At 45.6% G+C, this 15,781-nt stretch overlaps 1 protein-coding gene across 1 annotated transcript in view; it reads left to right on the forward strand.

Annotated features, from left to right (window-relative positions):
- The first annotated feature begins 7,063 nt into the window (after positions 1 to 7,063).
- The window catches only part of TRPC4AP (transient receptor potential cation channel subfamily C member 4 associated protein), a 70,395-nt gene continuing 61,677 nt past the window's right edge, over positions 7,064 to 15,781 (forward strand). Inside the window, exon 1 of the mRNA XM_073309576.2 lies at positions 7,064 to 7,192. Coding sequence (XP_073165677.1) covers positions 7,064 to 7,192 — 129 coding nt within the window. The remainder of the gene's footprint in view (positions 7,193 to 15,781) is intronic.

Consider the following 15,781-nt stretch of genomic DNA (forward strand, 5'->3'; position numbering starts at 1 on the left):
TAGTCTGTATCTGTAAAAAGAAAAGGAGTACTTGTGGCACCTTAGAGACTAACAAATTTATTAGAGCATAAGCTTTCGTGTGCTCATGAAAGCTTATGCTCTAATAAATTTGTTAGTCTCTAAGGTGCCACAAGTACTCCTGTTCTTTTTACAGCTAATATGCATCTCTTGAACTACCAGGGCTTTCTAAATTCCAGTACTCAGCTATTTGTACTGACTGGTCTACTGACCCTTTGATTGTATGTAGTAAGGGCTTGAACTGATATATTAAAGAGAATGGACAAAACGAGCCACACATAGGTTGTGGGTCATTATCCATTATCAGCTCAGCTGGAATCCCACAGTGAGCAAACTTCCCTTTGCAATGTATTATGCCACTGCAGTGAAACTGACTTCAGTTTCTCTCTGGCACTCTTTATGCTGATTGCTCTGTCTGTTATACCTAGCAGTGTTTTGGAAGGAGGCTTGATATGCAGAAAACAAACTGAGTCAGGGAAGCTTCTCTTAAAATCAGACCCAGAGCTATGGCTGACTTCGACATGCAAAAACCAAGATACAGCAAGCAAGCAGACGCTGTGCAAATCATTACTGGATCAAGCTCTGTGAAGAGATACAGAGAGCCTCAGACACAGGAAACCTCAAAGTCATGTATGATGGCCTGAAGAAAGCTCTAGGTCCCACTGTCAACAAGGTTGCCCACGTCAAATCACACAGCGGTGAAATCATCACAGATAAAAGCAAGCAGTTGTCTCGTTGGGTTGAACACTGTTCAGAGCTATACGGACAAGAAAGAAACATCACCAGTGAATCACTGGACCAAATACCAACTCTACAGGTCATGCCAGAGCTAGATGTGCAGCCCACTATAGAAGAGCTAAGCAAAGCCATTGATTTGCTATCTAGTGGCAAGGCTCCTGGAAAAGATGGCATCCCAGCGGAAATCCTCAAGTGCGGGAAAGACAGCCTATTACCATATCTTCATCAGCTGCTACTTAAATGCTGGAAAGAGGGTGAGGTACCACAAGAGACATGCAATGCAAACATCACTTTGTATAAAAATAAAGGTGAAAAGGGCAACTGCAACAACGACAGTGGTATCTTGCTATTAAGAGTAGCAGGAAAAGCTTTCACAAAAGTCATGTGAGTGTGACTACAACAGCTGGCGAATCTTGTCTACCCTGAATGATGGTGTGGATTCAGGGCTGGAAGATCAACTATAGACATGATATTTTCTCTGCATCAACTCCAAGAAAAATGCAGAGAGCAAAACCGACCATTGTACATCGCTTTTGTGGACCTAGCCAAAGCATTCGACACAGTCAGCAGAGCAGGTCTATTTGCAATACTAGAAAAGATAGGATGTCCACCAACCTTGTTAAGTCTTATACATTTCTTCCACAACAACATGAGAGTAACTGTCCAGGTTGGCGGGTCCACTTCGGACAGCTTTAAGATGAAAAGCGGAATGAAGCAAGGATGTGTTCTTTCCCCTACACTCTTTGGAATCTTCTTCTCTATACTCCTGAACTGCGCATTTAAGGACATGAAAGATGGAGTGTATCTCCACACAAGATCAGATGGGAAACGCTTCAGTCTGTCCCGATTTAAGTCAAAGACCAAAGTCAAAAAGGTGCTAATCAGGGAACTTTATTCACTGATGCTGATGCCCTCATAGCCCATAATGAAGATCTATTACAAGAACTCATGGACTGCCTTTCAAGTGCCTGTCAGGCATTTGCTCTCACCATCAGCATCAAGAAAACGGTTGTATTAGGACATGGGGTTCCACAAGATCATAAGAACATAAGAGTGGCCCTACTGGGTCAGACCAAAGGTCCATCTAGCCCAGTATCCTGTCTTCTGACAGTGGCCAGTGCCAGGTGCCCCGGAGGGAATGAACAGAACAGGTAATCATCACGTGATCCATTCCCTGTTGCTCATTCCCAGCTTCTGGGAAACAGAGGCTAGGGACACCAATCCTACAATCACCTTAAATGCAAACCAGCTAGAAGTAGTTCAAAAGTTCAGCTATTTAGGTTCTATAGTGACCACCAACCTCTCACTGGATGAAGAACTAAATGTTTGCATTGGAAAGGCTGCCACCATCTTTAGCAGACTAACTAAAAGAGCATGGAACAACTCAAAGCTTACCATCAAGGCCAAAATGCTAGTGTACCAAGCTTGCGTCCTCAGCACTCTCATGTATGGTGGGGAAACATGAACAACTTATGCTCATTAGGAGAAAAGGTTGAACAGTTTCCACCTACATTGTTTATGCCGCATACTCAACACCAAATGGCAAAGATAAAGTCACCAACGCAGAAGTTATTCAAAAGGCAAATTTACCAACTGTGACAGCCCTGCTCAAGTAAAGACGACTGAGCTGGCTGGGCCATCTGAGTAGGTTGAAAGACCGATGCATACCCAAGGACATGCTGTATGGGGAGCTATCAGAGGGAACAAGAACAACAGGACGTCCCAAGCTTTGCTATAAAGATTCATGCAAGCAAGATATGAAGGAATTTGGAATTGATCCTGACCAATGGGAAATCTTGGCAAGTGATCATAACAAGTGGTGCCATTGTCTCCAACAGGGTATCAAAGTCCATGACAGAAGTTGGCTCCTTCAGCTTGAAGAGGAAAGAGCCCATGGGAAGCAAGCAGCTCCCAACCAAGATACATACATTTGTAATACCTGCCAAAGATCAGATTGGCCTATTCAGTCACATGAGACATTGCAAACCATCTACCTCATAGGCTGCAATTCCCACCGTCTCTCGCAGACGAAAGGATGCCAACAAAATATACCTAGCAGTGTTTTGGAAGGAGGCTTGATATGCAGAAAACGAACAGAGTCAGGGTAGCTTCTGTTAAAATCAGACCCAAGAGCTGTGGCTGGCTGATTAAGGTTATCTCTGACTAGTGTTCCATGACATTACTCTGCAGTATTGTCTGTCTCCTGTCCTGTGACAGCAGTGTGAAGGATGCAGTGACTCTGACGGCTTGGCTACGCTGCTCCAGGCAGTCAAACATTTTATTGCAAGGTTGCTTGGTATAAAACTCCTGAGAAGAACAGGATCCAAACTGAGTGAAGAGACACCAGCTCTATTTTTCGATATGACATTTGTTCTGGATGAAATGTGCCACATGTGTAATCAGTGTAATAAATCCTATTAGGCACATGCCATTGGACAGAGGCGTATTAATTAGACTAAGAGGACTAGTGGAGAAGTAGCATAACTGAAATTGCCACTGATACCTCCTGCACTACCGGCTTTGGTTTATTTAAGATGTTGTGAATGTCCCTATAACAGTTTCCAGAAAGTGTCCGTGTAACATAGTGCCGGCCTCGAATAGTGCCGGCCTCGTTATTCACTAGGAATTAATTAGCTGATGAAGTTAATCTTTGTGTCAGCAGATCATCTGAAAGCCCAATCTGCTCTGTGTGAATCTATCGGGTTATTCATAAGTATTCATCAAATAGGCTGAACAATTTTCAGCCAGTGGGATAGACGTAAAATGATCACTTCTACTAGTATCTGTGTGCGTGGTGGATGATTGATAAAGTAAGTCACGTGGTTTTGTTTCTACTCCCCAATTCAAGAACTGAAACTTTTAAAACAGAAAAATAAAGAATAACAAATAGTGAATCTCTGGGATCATGTATGTGCACAAAGGACAACTGTTTCCCAAACGCTCATGTGAACAAACCCCAGTTGTGCAAATGTGGGCAAATAGCAATTAATGAAAGGCTTGACGCAAGATGGCACCAAATAGCAGTTCAGAAGTGGAAGGAATGTTTATGAACACTGTTTTGGAAATATTTGACCCAGTTCTAGTCAAGAAAGAAACATAATGGATGCTTCATATGAGTAATTACATACAAAAGCACTATGTTAAAAGAAAGTTAAGGTTGCAAAGTCAAGCACTCAAGGTTGCCAGAATTAAGGTTCCTTGGGCAACCTTAAGTTGGCCTCTTTGGGCAGATGATGCATTTTGATAGTCATTAATTATATGATCACAAATTATTTTTTCCAAAAGACCCCTACCTCGCAGAAGCTGCAACTAAAGGGAAAGTCCTAGTCAGCTCCTGCAACCCCAGGTTAAAGCCAGCTCAGTGCTGATGGACTCTTCAGAGAATTTAAATGCCAAATTCTATCAAGTCTTTATTGAGCATGTGCAAACTCAGATTTTTTTCAAAGCTTTATAACTTGGTCAAATTTGAGCAATTTTCCTGAGGAAATCCCTGACACCAGGATGATCTCCCCACTCTGCCAAATTTCACGTCTCTGCATCAAAGCATGGAAACTCTTGAGCTTTTCAGTGAAATGGCTGTAAAAATTTTTTAATGTGGGCAAAACAGTGTATTTTTCCTTAACCTCATTTTGAGAAAAGGCTGAACTATTTTAGCTGAAACTTTCCAGAAAAGTTCAGCCTAAGGCAGACACCCAGTATGGAAAATTTCAGCCTGGATAGTTGAAGGGTGGCAAAGTTTAAATCAACTGAAACCAGATTCTTATAATGGAAAGAGTCAGGCGACTCTAGGCATTGCTGCAAATTCCACCTATAACCACATTCACATAATTAAATATAAAGCTGAACAGAAATAGCGGTTTAATTAATTGAGTTAATTAGATGGCCAGGATAGCTGAGGCTTGATAGCCATGGTTATAGCATATTGCAGCATAGTATAGAGTAGCTAGGTACTGGGTAAAGCTTCAGCCACTCCACTCTGCTTAACACTATTGTCTGTTTCTCCAGTCATGACCCGGTCCCACTCCACACCCAGCTCTGATGATGCACCTCAGTCCTGACCTTCAGTACCTTCTGCTAGTCCAGTAGTGGGCCACCACATAACTCTACCACTGTCCTGTAGACTTGGCCTGTAGCATCCCCTGCTCTTCTAGTCCTGGGCTCTGGTGTAGCTGTGCAGTGCACCGGCAGCTGCTCCTCTTTCTACCAACCATAGGCTTCTTTGTAGCTCTGCCAGTGGACTTCCATTCTCACTTGCCACATCCTGGGCTAAATTCTGTCCCTGGATGTGCATACTAAGGTTCCCCTGAAGTCAAGAACAGCTGCACGCATATATGTATCTGAGGGCAAAATCTCTCCCTCACTCACTCATACATGTCCCCAACACAAGCGCTGGCTTCCAATTGTCCACCAGGATGCTCAATCCTCCCGCTCAGCCCCAGGCCCCACCCCCACTCCACCCCTTCCCCCAATGCCCCACCCTGCCTCTTCCCAACCTCTCCTCCGAGCGCACCCTGTCCCTGCTCCTCCCCGCCCCCTTCCAGCACCTCCTGCATGCCGCAGAACAGCTGATTGCAACAGGTGGGAGGTGCTGGAAGGGAGAGGGAGGAGGTGATCGGTGGAGCCACTGGCAGGCAGGAGGTGCTGGGGAGAAGGGGTTAACTTGGCTGCTAAGCACAAATTTTTTTTCTGTGGTGCTCTGGCCCTGACGCACCGATGGAGTCAGCACCTATGGTCCCCAAGCTCTTCCAGTCCTGGGCTGGGCCCCCACACTTTTCCTCAGTCCTGACCTGCTGTCCTCCTGTTCCCTCAAAGAGCTGTTCTGACACAAGTTCTGTAAGTCTCTTTGCTCAATCAGGCCAGATGTCGTTTGCTGCTGTCACACTGTTCACTCTGCTGGTGTGTTCTACCCCTTCCCCCACCCAATGACTGTTTACACTGTAAGGGCTTCGGGGCAGGGACTCTGTGTTTGGACAGTGCCTGGCACAATGAGCCCCACTTTTTCTTGACGCTTAGGCACCACTGTAATAAACAGGATTCATAATAATGCTGGCAGAGTGGGCTGAGAGTAGCTGTGTGCATTGTGTTGTGTTGTTATTATGTAGTACTTTGGTGCTGTGGGGCAGCATGTCATAGAGTCTTAGGAGTTTAAGGCCAGAAGGGACCACTAGATCAGCTAGTCTGGCCAGCTGTATGTCACTGACCATCAGCACCATCCAGCACCTGCACACTGACACCAATGGCTGAAATGAGCCCAAAGTAAATGACACCCACAGGAGCCTAGACTGTGATGTGCCCCAAGCTGAGAACAGAAGGGGACAAAGTTTACCAGTGCCCGAGGCCCCTATCGTGGGACAGAGATGATTAAATGAGATCTACCCAGATAATTCTGGCAAATGACCTGCACTCACACTCTGCAAAGGAAGGCAAAACTCCCCAAAGTCACTGCCAATCTGCCCTGGGGAAAATTCCTTCCTAACCCCACATATGGCGATCAGATAGACCCTAAGTGTGTGAACAAGAATCAGGCAGCCAAACACCTGAGAGAGAGAATGCTCGGTGCCACCTCAGAGCCCTGGCCCACCCCACCCAGGATCGTGTGATGTGGGTTGCTGTGTTGTTCAGTGGTTTTGTGAAGTGCAGGAATGTGCTATGACATGTTGTGCCCTGTGTTGCAGTGTGGTTATGAATGTCTGGCTGTGTTGCGTTGCAATTTATTTTACTGTTTTGTAGTGTTTATGAGGTTTTGCAATTAGGCAGTGTCCTGAGCAGCAGTCTGAGTTGTGTGTTTTGTGGCATTCTGTTGTGTAGTGCACTATGTTGCAGTACGGTGTGTGGGTGTTGTACTGCAGTGCTCTGTAGTGACTTGCAGTGTTGTGTGATGTATTGCAGAGTGGTTTGGATTGTGTTGTTGCAGTGAGGGTGGTGTTGTGGTGTTACAATGAGGGTGGGATTGCAGTGAGGATGGCATTGTGAGTTGCCCTGTACTGTCCACCCTACAGCTCTAGGTTGGAATCTGGAGGCAGACCCCTGCACAACCGAGCACCCGTTGCCTATAGGCTGTCCTAGTGCGCATGCGCGCCATGTCCCCTCCCAGGCTGGGTCGGGACTACGTTTCCCAGCGGCCCCTGGGCGGGCGGGCGGACAGGCACCGCCCCTCGCTCCGCCCGGCCGTGCAGTGCAGCCGGGGCCCAGCGGCTGGCGCTGTGGGGAGGGCCCTGCGCCGCTCCGTACAAAGCGCTGGAGGCGGCGGGGGGCGCTTCTTCCTGTTTGTCTCCGTCCGATCCGAGGCCGAGCGGCAGGAGCGGCCATGGCGGCGGCGGGGGGTTCGGGGTCCGGCGGGGGCGGCCGCCGCGGAGCCCGCAGGGGGGCGGCCAACATCCTGGCCCAGCTCCGGCACGGGCAGCTGAGCGGCCGGGGCCTGACCCGGGGGGCGCAGGTACCGCGGGCCGAGCCGGGCCGAGCCGGGCCGGGTGGGGGGCGGCGGCGCCGGCGGGCTGAGGAGGCCGCGGGTCCCCGCACGGGGCGGGCCCAGGCGGGCTGGGCGCTGGAGGGAGTCAGCGCCGGCGGCAGGCCGGGGGGAACCGCCTCGGGCGGAGGGGCAGGCCCGCCGCTGGAGACCTGTCAGAGGGGCCTTGGGCTCCCCCAGCTCGTGGGGTCCGGGGCGGCGGCGGCCAGCCGAGCCCTCCTGCCTCGAGCTTCCCCAGTTGCCTGTCCCTGGCCTGGCGCAAGGGCCTTGGAGGCCTGTTCCGGAGCAGCCGCTCGGCAGGGCACCGACACTTCCTTCCCCGCTCCCAGCCTGGGGTCGTGCTGCTCTGGCCTGGGCTCTGCTTGGCCTCGAGCCTTCGTGGAGATCGCAAAATCTCGCCTGGGCTGGGAGAAGCCTGGGCTTTGCGCTCCGGTTTTGTGTGCGCCAGAAGTGAAGGTCTCTGATTCTCCTGCTGGATGCAGGATTCAAGTTCACCATCGCCAGGACTGTAGGTTTTTAAATTCTCTCCTGGCTACTTTACATCTGCCCACTTGGAAGACTCTTGCCTGGTTGGGAGGCCTCTGGTTCCCCCCTTGGTGGACTCTTCAGTGTATAGAGAGACAAGGTGGGTAAAGAAGAGTTAGGTGGAAGCTTGAAAGCTTGTGTCTCACCCGCAGAAGTTGATCCAATGAAAGGTATTACCTGCTCCACCTTGTCTCTCTAATATCTTGGGACCGGCATGGCTAAGACAACACTGTATATCTTCAGCATATAGGTTGTCTGGAGGGCCTCACCACAGCTGCTCTAGTGGGTCTATGTGGAAAGTAGAGGAAAAGTCAACTGCTGAACAGCAAAACTGTAACTAGTGTCAGAGGTTTTAGAGGGGTAGCCATGTTAGTCTTTATCCATAAAAACAATGAGAAGTCCAGTGGCACCTTAAAGACTAACAGATTTATTTGGCCGTAAGCTTTCGTGGGTAAAAAACCCACTTGCATTCATGGGATCACAGAATATCAGAGTTGGAAGGGACCTCAGGAGGTCATCTAGTCCAACCCCCTGCTCAAAGCAGGACCAACCCTAAATTTTTTCCCCAGATCCCTAAATGGTCCCCTCAAGGATTGAACTCACAACCTTGGGTTTAGCAAGCCAGTGTTCAAACCACTGAGCTATCAGTTGCCCCTATTGTTCCGATGCATGGAGACATCTGTATCTCCAGGCATCTGAAGAAGTGGGCTTTTTTTACCCACGAAAGCTTATGTCCAAATGAATCTGTTAGTCTTTAAGGTGCCACCGGACTCCTTGTTGTTTTTGTGAAAACTGTAGCTGAGTTCTTATTTAGTGGCAGCAACTGAAGAAGCGACCCTCCATGTCCCCAAACTCTCAACCACTTATCTAATTAGTTCTTGGGCCTTCCAAGAACTAGGTTTTCTCCCCTGTCTGCTTTCTGGGTCCGTCTAGCATTGCAAGCTGTCAGCACTAGGAACCTAAGCATCACCTGTAGTGAGGAGAATGAACTTATTTTTTGTGACTTGCTTTCTCTTTCCCTGCCACCAGGGTATTTGTGTAAAAGAACTGGAGGAGAAGGGCAAATTTCCCACAATATAGAAATGCTGTTCTGCAGCAGCATTTTGATTGGAGGTAGGGATGGGTAGCTCTCTGTTCTGAAGAGAAATGAAGCCCTGTATGGAATTATGATTTAATATGTTAAGCCCATTATTGATTCAGTTGGCACACATGACCTGGTGACTTTAGTGCTGAGCAGAACTCTGGTTCTGCACCTGTTGAGTAGGAAGCCCGTTTGTGTGTTCTATTAAAATAACACTGATCTTGACTGTTTGAAATCACTGTTTTCACTGTTGGTCTCGTGGACTATTGAGAACGACGTCTGTTTCTTCACTGGGACTTTGCTTACTCTGTGTCTTCTGTTTTGGAAAGCTGTGCATAGGTGCTGGATGGCAAGCGGCTATTGCTACAAAGAAAGTAGCATTTATTTTGGAGGGAAATATGAAGAATTATATGGATATTGCAGACTGAGAATTTGTTTATACTATTCTGGCAAGCCCTTCCTCCTCCCCCAAGTAGAAATACCCGCAAAAAAGGTTCACTGAGCGTTGGTTAATGAGACATGGCCTCTACACTTAACTTCCTTGCTGTTGGGAGGGGAGTGGGACGAGAGATCATTTCAGTGGAAACGGGTATTTGTGTTTAGGCACTTTTGACCTGTCCAGGGTATTGTCCAATCTGAGCAAAATGACTTTTCACCAGCTTTTGCTTTTCTTTATATTTTGTTAACATATTAATTTAACCTTGGCTTCTTTAAAATGAGTTTTTATTTCCACAGATCGTTTCATATTTGTAATACATTTGGGGTCTGAGTCATATCTTGTGCTGTGTTCACCACAACTAATTTCATGTTATACAGATTTAAGTAAATGTTCAGGTGTGCATATAATAAAATAATGCACAGTAAGGTGTTCTGTCACTTTAGATATCTGTACAGCTTCACTTTAGCCCTTGTTTCTGCACATAGCTGAGAAGTGCTGATGACCGCATTAGTGCATTTTTTGTTGTCAATGCTTGTATAAAGTGTGTGTGTGAGTGTGAGAGAGACTAGACCTGTGCAGTTACCCACAATACTTGGTCAGAATCTTTCTGCTAGCTGCCTTGCTCCTTTTATAAAACTGACTTTCTGAAATGCTTTCAGCATGACTTGGCTGCATTGAGAGGCTTAAAGCTGAAGGCTGAGAGCTCCAAGTGCTTAAGTGGCCACAAGAACACTTCATTAAATTACTTGGATTGAGGGAGCAATTTAATTGCCTGACAGGTTATGAACTGTGTAACTGGCATAGGATTAGAATTTAACTATGGCATTAAAAATGATTTTAGTGGTGCAGTGTTAAATGCCACGTACCTGTGTACACTTGCTGGGAGATACTCAAGCAAGTGTCATAATTTCAACCTGGCATGTATTTCTTTTGTGTTGTGGCAAATGTTGCTGCTCTTTTAAACTCATGGGTTTTCACTTATTGTGTGAAAGACTTCACCAAACAGTTCAGTTCACCAAACGGGCGGAGGGAGGGAGTAATCGCTGTTCTAATATACCGTCTGAGTTTCTCCTCTGTTTCTGTGGGAAGTCCATGTGTAAAGCACTTGGGTGTGACTCCTGTTCTGTTTGTTTGGACGCTTATTTACTGCTTATAAAAACAATCTTTAGGTGCCTTGTAATCAGTTAAAATTCCATGTTATCAAAGTATTACAAATATTTCCCAATAGACTCTTAGTTCATTTAGTTCTTAAGCCCTCATCTGAGCAGGCTTCTCAGCTATCCTTCCCTCCCCTCCCCAGATGGTCAATTCATCCACTCCTAGATGCCTGAGAGAAATGGTTGGCTTTGCAGGTATATGGAAGGCTAACTGAGCTGGGCTCTGACAACCCAAGAGTGGAGATGAATTTTAAAGTCAAGGATAAAAGCACAGGGGTCATTCTTTCCTGTTCATAGCAGAGAAGCTCCATGTCAACTGCCTCCACTGACGGTGGGTGAGGCAGTACAGCAATGGGACAGGCAGTCTCTCAGGACCTGGTTACCTAAACCATTTAGAGCTATAGGAGTCAAAACCAACACCTCCGATTCCATCTAGATCCTGAGAGTCAGGCAGTAACCTTCCTTGAGCATCTCATATTTGGTCTCCACATGAAGCTCTAATTGGTAAATAGATTCCTGTATTCAGCACTAGCTTCAGTTTCTGGGCAATCTCAAAATCCAGCCCCGCATAAGAAACAATATAGAGGCCTAGTCTAAAAGTGACAAAAGCACAGATAAATGTTGCAAGAGCTGCATCTGGAAGATACAGTTGTTCTAGTTTTACCAGGAACAGATGGAAAAGCTTGTCTGGCTGCAGCTGGCACCTTAATATCTAACAGCAGTTTGCGTCTCGCCAGACCCCTGAACTATGGACATTCTGTAACAAATCGTGTCACGTTCTCTCAGCAAGCGTGCTGATATAATTCCTTTCAGTTCTTCCTGGCTACTTCTCAAATCTACTGACATTATCTCCATCTTATCTGGATTGAGATTCAGCCAGTTAGCCCTCATGCGGGCAGGCACCAATCACCAGTAAGAGACTAGGTCAATCCATTGTGCTGCATTAGTAAGGTCCTATAATAGAGACATAGAGCAAAGTAGTGCCAGAAACTCAAACAGAAAAGACTCTGTGTTTGTCTTAAGACTTGCCTCAGTTTGAAACAGGTCTTCTTCGGGTAAAAAATTCCTCACAGCAAGAAAAAGTGGGTGCTAACAAAGTAAAGGAACATTGATAAATTATCAACCCATCAGAACATTTCCACTGTATGCAACTCTTCCTCCACCATAGCTTCTGCCAATAGACCTTTATTTGCCTTCTGTACAGTCATGGCATAAGACCTGAAACATTTAGTTGCAATTGATCAAACTCAAAACGAGACTCCCCTACCAGTGTTCTAACAGTCTCTCCTCTTCTTTTATCTGGTGCAAATCATCTGTAAACAATGGTGTAATGTGAGGGTGAAACCAAGTTGCCTAGGGGCCTCTCTACAATGACATTTTTTCCATCATTATTGAAAGTCCAACTAGGTCATTCACGGTGGTCTATTGGCAACACACTTATGCTCCCTCAGCAGTCTCTGAGAGCAGGCTATCAAATTGGTCTTAAACCCTACAGGACTGCCATGGTCTAGCTGAAACCGTTGGAATGACGTTCAAAAGGCCTTTCTCTACCCATGCCATATGATCTGTTGCTCCTGGTAATAGTCTCCAAGCTGACAGTGCCATTCTTATCCACTTATATCAAATCCCTCACTCCAAAAGAAAATGTTTAATTCTTTAAAAGTATACATATTATCAATACTCTGTACAAATCTCTTCTCCTCTCCCCCCAGCATCACCTACAATTTTTTTTCTTCTAAACAGTCTTCTCAGCCCTGTTCAAGTATTATTGGCCCTTTAAAAAAGGGAAGTTTCTTCACATCCACCTCACCCACTCAAAAAGCACTATTTCTGTTGCCAATCAACAGCCTCATGCAAGTTCATGCAAAAGGGAGGGATCGGGCTACAGACAGAGGAGCATCTGAGACTCCCTTGTAGTCTTGCTTGGCTGTAGCCTGAGGCCTCTGACGGCTTCCTCTTCAGGCTGCTCTTCCTACTGGTGAAAGGACCTGGCTGGCCCCAGTGCAGTTGCTGTTGGTAGATTGCTGCCTGTTCAGGATTGTGGGCATAGGAAGCCTGGGGATGTGCTTATGCATGGCAGAAGGGAGAGCATGCCTGATGGCTATACCCTGCTCTAGAAGTGCTATGAAATAAGTGCTGGATGTTAGTACTCTTATACTATTACTTTATTTAGTATGCATAAAAGTGAGTAAAAAGGGAAAACTTTAGTCAGTTTCAAGATGCCCGTAACAACATCTTCCAAAAATTGGTCACCTCAAAGTGAGGAGCCAATCCAGTTACTTTGTGAACCACTGTTATTGCCTTGTGCTAATCCATAGCAGAGTATGCATGTCCAGTGTGGGAATGATCCATCCATGCTAAGAAATTGGACCCTGTTCTAAATGACAGTTGTCATGGAATAACAGGATGTCTAAAGCCGACACCAAAGGATAACCGGTACTGGCTGGCATTGCACCACCTGATATCAGGAGGAAGATAGCAAGCCAAAGGAAAAGATCACGGCAGATGGAAGATCCAAGGCATCCATTATGCGGTCACATAGGAGCAATCAAATGCCTTAAATCACAAGAGTTTTATAGCCAGTGTAGTGCCTTTGGATATGCCAGCTGGCAAGGCATGTCTGTGGTTATGGAATGAAAGACTACGCGCAACTGGATGTGCTGAAATAGGTCTGGAACCCTAGGAGGACATTCCCGGAGGGGCCGGTACAGACTGGTCAACGTGGCGATGCCTGAACCGCCTGTGCATGCAAACAAGCAGATCAAAGTCTATAGCTCAGTGCTTTGAGTATTGGCCTGCTAAACCCAGGGTTGTGAGTTCAATCCTTGAGGGAGCCATTTGGGATCTGGGGCAAAAATTGGGGATTGGTCCTGCTTTGAGCAGGGGGTTGGACTAGATGACCTCCTGAGGTCCCTTCCAACCCTGGTATTCTGTGATCCTTCTATGATCAAATGGGACTACGCTAAAGACACGAATATATCTGAGTGCGGTGAGGTGCAGCACCTGCTTGTTTGCTGATTCCCCGTCTGAAGGAGGACCTCGCTGCAGCGACGGAAAGAGCCATCGCTTGTGCACAGTTCTGGTTTGTGAAAAGGGCACAAGAAGTTGTTTCAAGGCAGTAAACTTTCCAATTTTGCTATCCTGTGAAAGAACAGTCAGGGATTGAAAGGTAAACTAACCAATGGATGGGGTTGTTTTCTTTAGAGAAAACATACTTGCCTTGTTCTGAGCATTAGAATGTCTAAATATCATTGGCCTTTTCTGCAAACTATCACAGTCTGCTCAATACTGAAGGCTACTGTAATTAAGGGCAATATTCTGTAGCTGCTGTGCACACACAAACCCTATTGTCTTTAGTGGGATTTCCACATGAGGAGCAGCTGCAATATTGGATCCATTATTCATCTTGAAAGGCAGACTCTTCAGTGATAGTGGGTTAGCATCAGCTCAGGCACATCTGTGATTGGCAATCCAGCAAAAGAGAAATCTCCTAAAATGTTCAGGCACTGAGCTGCTTATAATAATGAAAACTGCAGCATAATATGATACTTTCGGTATAAGTAAATGTAAAAAGTACATTGCTAATATTTTAAAAAGAATCTTTTGTATAATTAAAAGTAAGAGGCTACCATCTTGAATCTGACATGCAATAGTATAGGATACATGGGCAGTTCTGCATACAAGAGCATGAGAGGCATGGGTTTTTCATAGTCTTTTCTAAAGTAAAGTAACTTTTGAAAGAAAATATAGCATTGCGTTATGGTAGTGCCTGTACAAACATGTAGTAAAAGGCAGTCCCTTCCTTGAAGATATTAGTCTAAATCGACATGGCAGACAGAGGGTGGAAGGGGAAACAGGCCCAGAGAGGTGAAGTCACTTGCCAACAGTCATGCAGTAGGTCAGTATCAAAGCTGGGAAGAGAGCCCTTGTCTCCTGAATCCCAGTCCAGTGCCCTAGCCACTAGATCATGCTGCCTCTCAAGTAATAGTAAAAATTAATGGAGTGCTATAAACATGTAACTCTTTAAAAGACCGAGGAGTCCGGTGGCACCTTTAAAGACTAAGGTGCCAGCAGACTCCTCGTTGTTTCTGTGGATACAGACTAACACGGCTACCCCTCTGATATTTAAAAGACCAAAGGATATATTACATGTAATCTTAACAGAATTTGGAAAGTCTCTTGTAGGTTTAATGCTCTCATATGTTGGTTGAGCTGCCCTACTGGAGTCCCAGTTATATCGTTATCAATAAAATAATCTCTGCTGTAATCGAGACGTTTACAATTTATGGACGAGCAATTCATCCCTGTTCACTTAAAACTGCTCTGAAAATTACTGTGTAATCCTGATTTAGTATTTCTGTTACTCTGTGTAGTGGTAAATTGAAGTGGGTGGTCTTGTTCACCTTTTCAGTCGACTTGTAGCTCTTTCTGTAGAGAAATTTGCGAATACAGACTAACACAGCTGTTCCTCTGAAACCTTTCTGTAGAGAGAAAGTTGTATTGAGGAAAAACAGCCAAGCTGACATTGTCGTTGTTAGTGACTGGAAAACTACAACTAAATTAGTCCACTGAGATGACTGGGCACTCCCTAAAATAAAGAATAGCACTCCTCTGGCAGTTTTCCAGTGAGTGCTTGCCAAGGAATACGAACTAGTCTGAGTAAAGGATTTAAATGATTAGTTGCACAGACATCAACATTCCCTTTTTTTTTTCCTCCAGATAAAATGCTTAGAGCATATCAAGTTTAAAAAAAAACAAACAAACCTTCAAAAAGTTTGAAGATTCCTTATTTTTAATAATGTGGAATTTTTAAAGAATGGAAAAGCATATCTGAGATAATCAAACAACCTTAATTTTGTTGATTAGTACCATCAGCTCTACAGTCTTCTCTTAAATTTGTAGAAGACAGTGTTTGAAAAGCTGACAGGTGAAATACTGGAAAAATGGGAGACTTGGCATTTCTAAAAGGCTTCCAATCTATGTTTGATGCATCATTACCACACTAACCTTTTTTTATACAAGTGCTACAGTTTCAGGATCGTGGCCGAAGGATTCACTCTCCAGTGCAAGGTGTAATGGTTAAAGGATGGTTAGGTGCCCATCTTTTGGGAACTAGAGATAATAGAAGCAGGGATAGGAAATGACAAGGAGGGAATGCACATTAACAAACATGGGACGCTGGGGGATAATCTGAAAAGATTCGCTGACAGGGAAGAACATGGGAAGCAGGAATGGCTGAAAGAGACTTCAGGGTGATAGCAGACAGTCAGATAAATGTATTTGCAAAGAAAGTACAGTTTTGAGTGCAAACACAGTGGCCCCGTCACAGAGCAGAGGATGGGATAATCCCCTCCGTA

Source organism: Lepidochelys kempii, chromosome 13, assembly GCF_965140285.1.
Source record: "Lepidochelys kempii isolate rLepKem1 chromosome 13, rLepKem1.hap1, whole genome shotgun sequence".
NCBI lineage: Eukaryota > Metazoa > Chordata > Testudines > Cheloniidae > Lepidochelys > Lepidochelys kempii.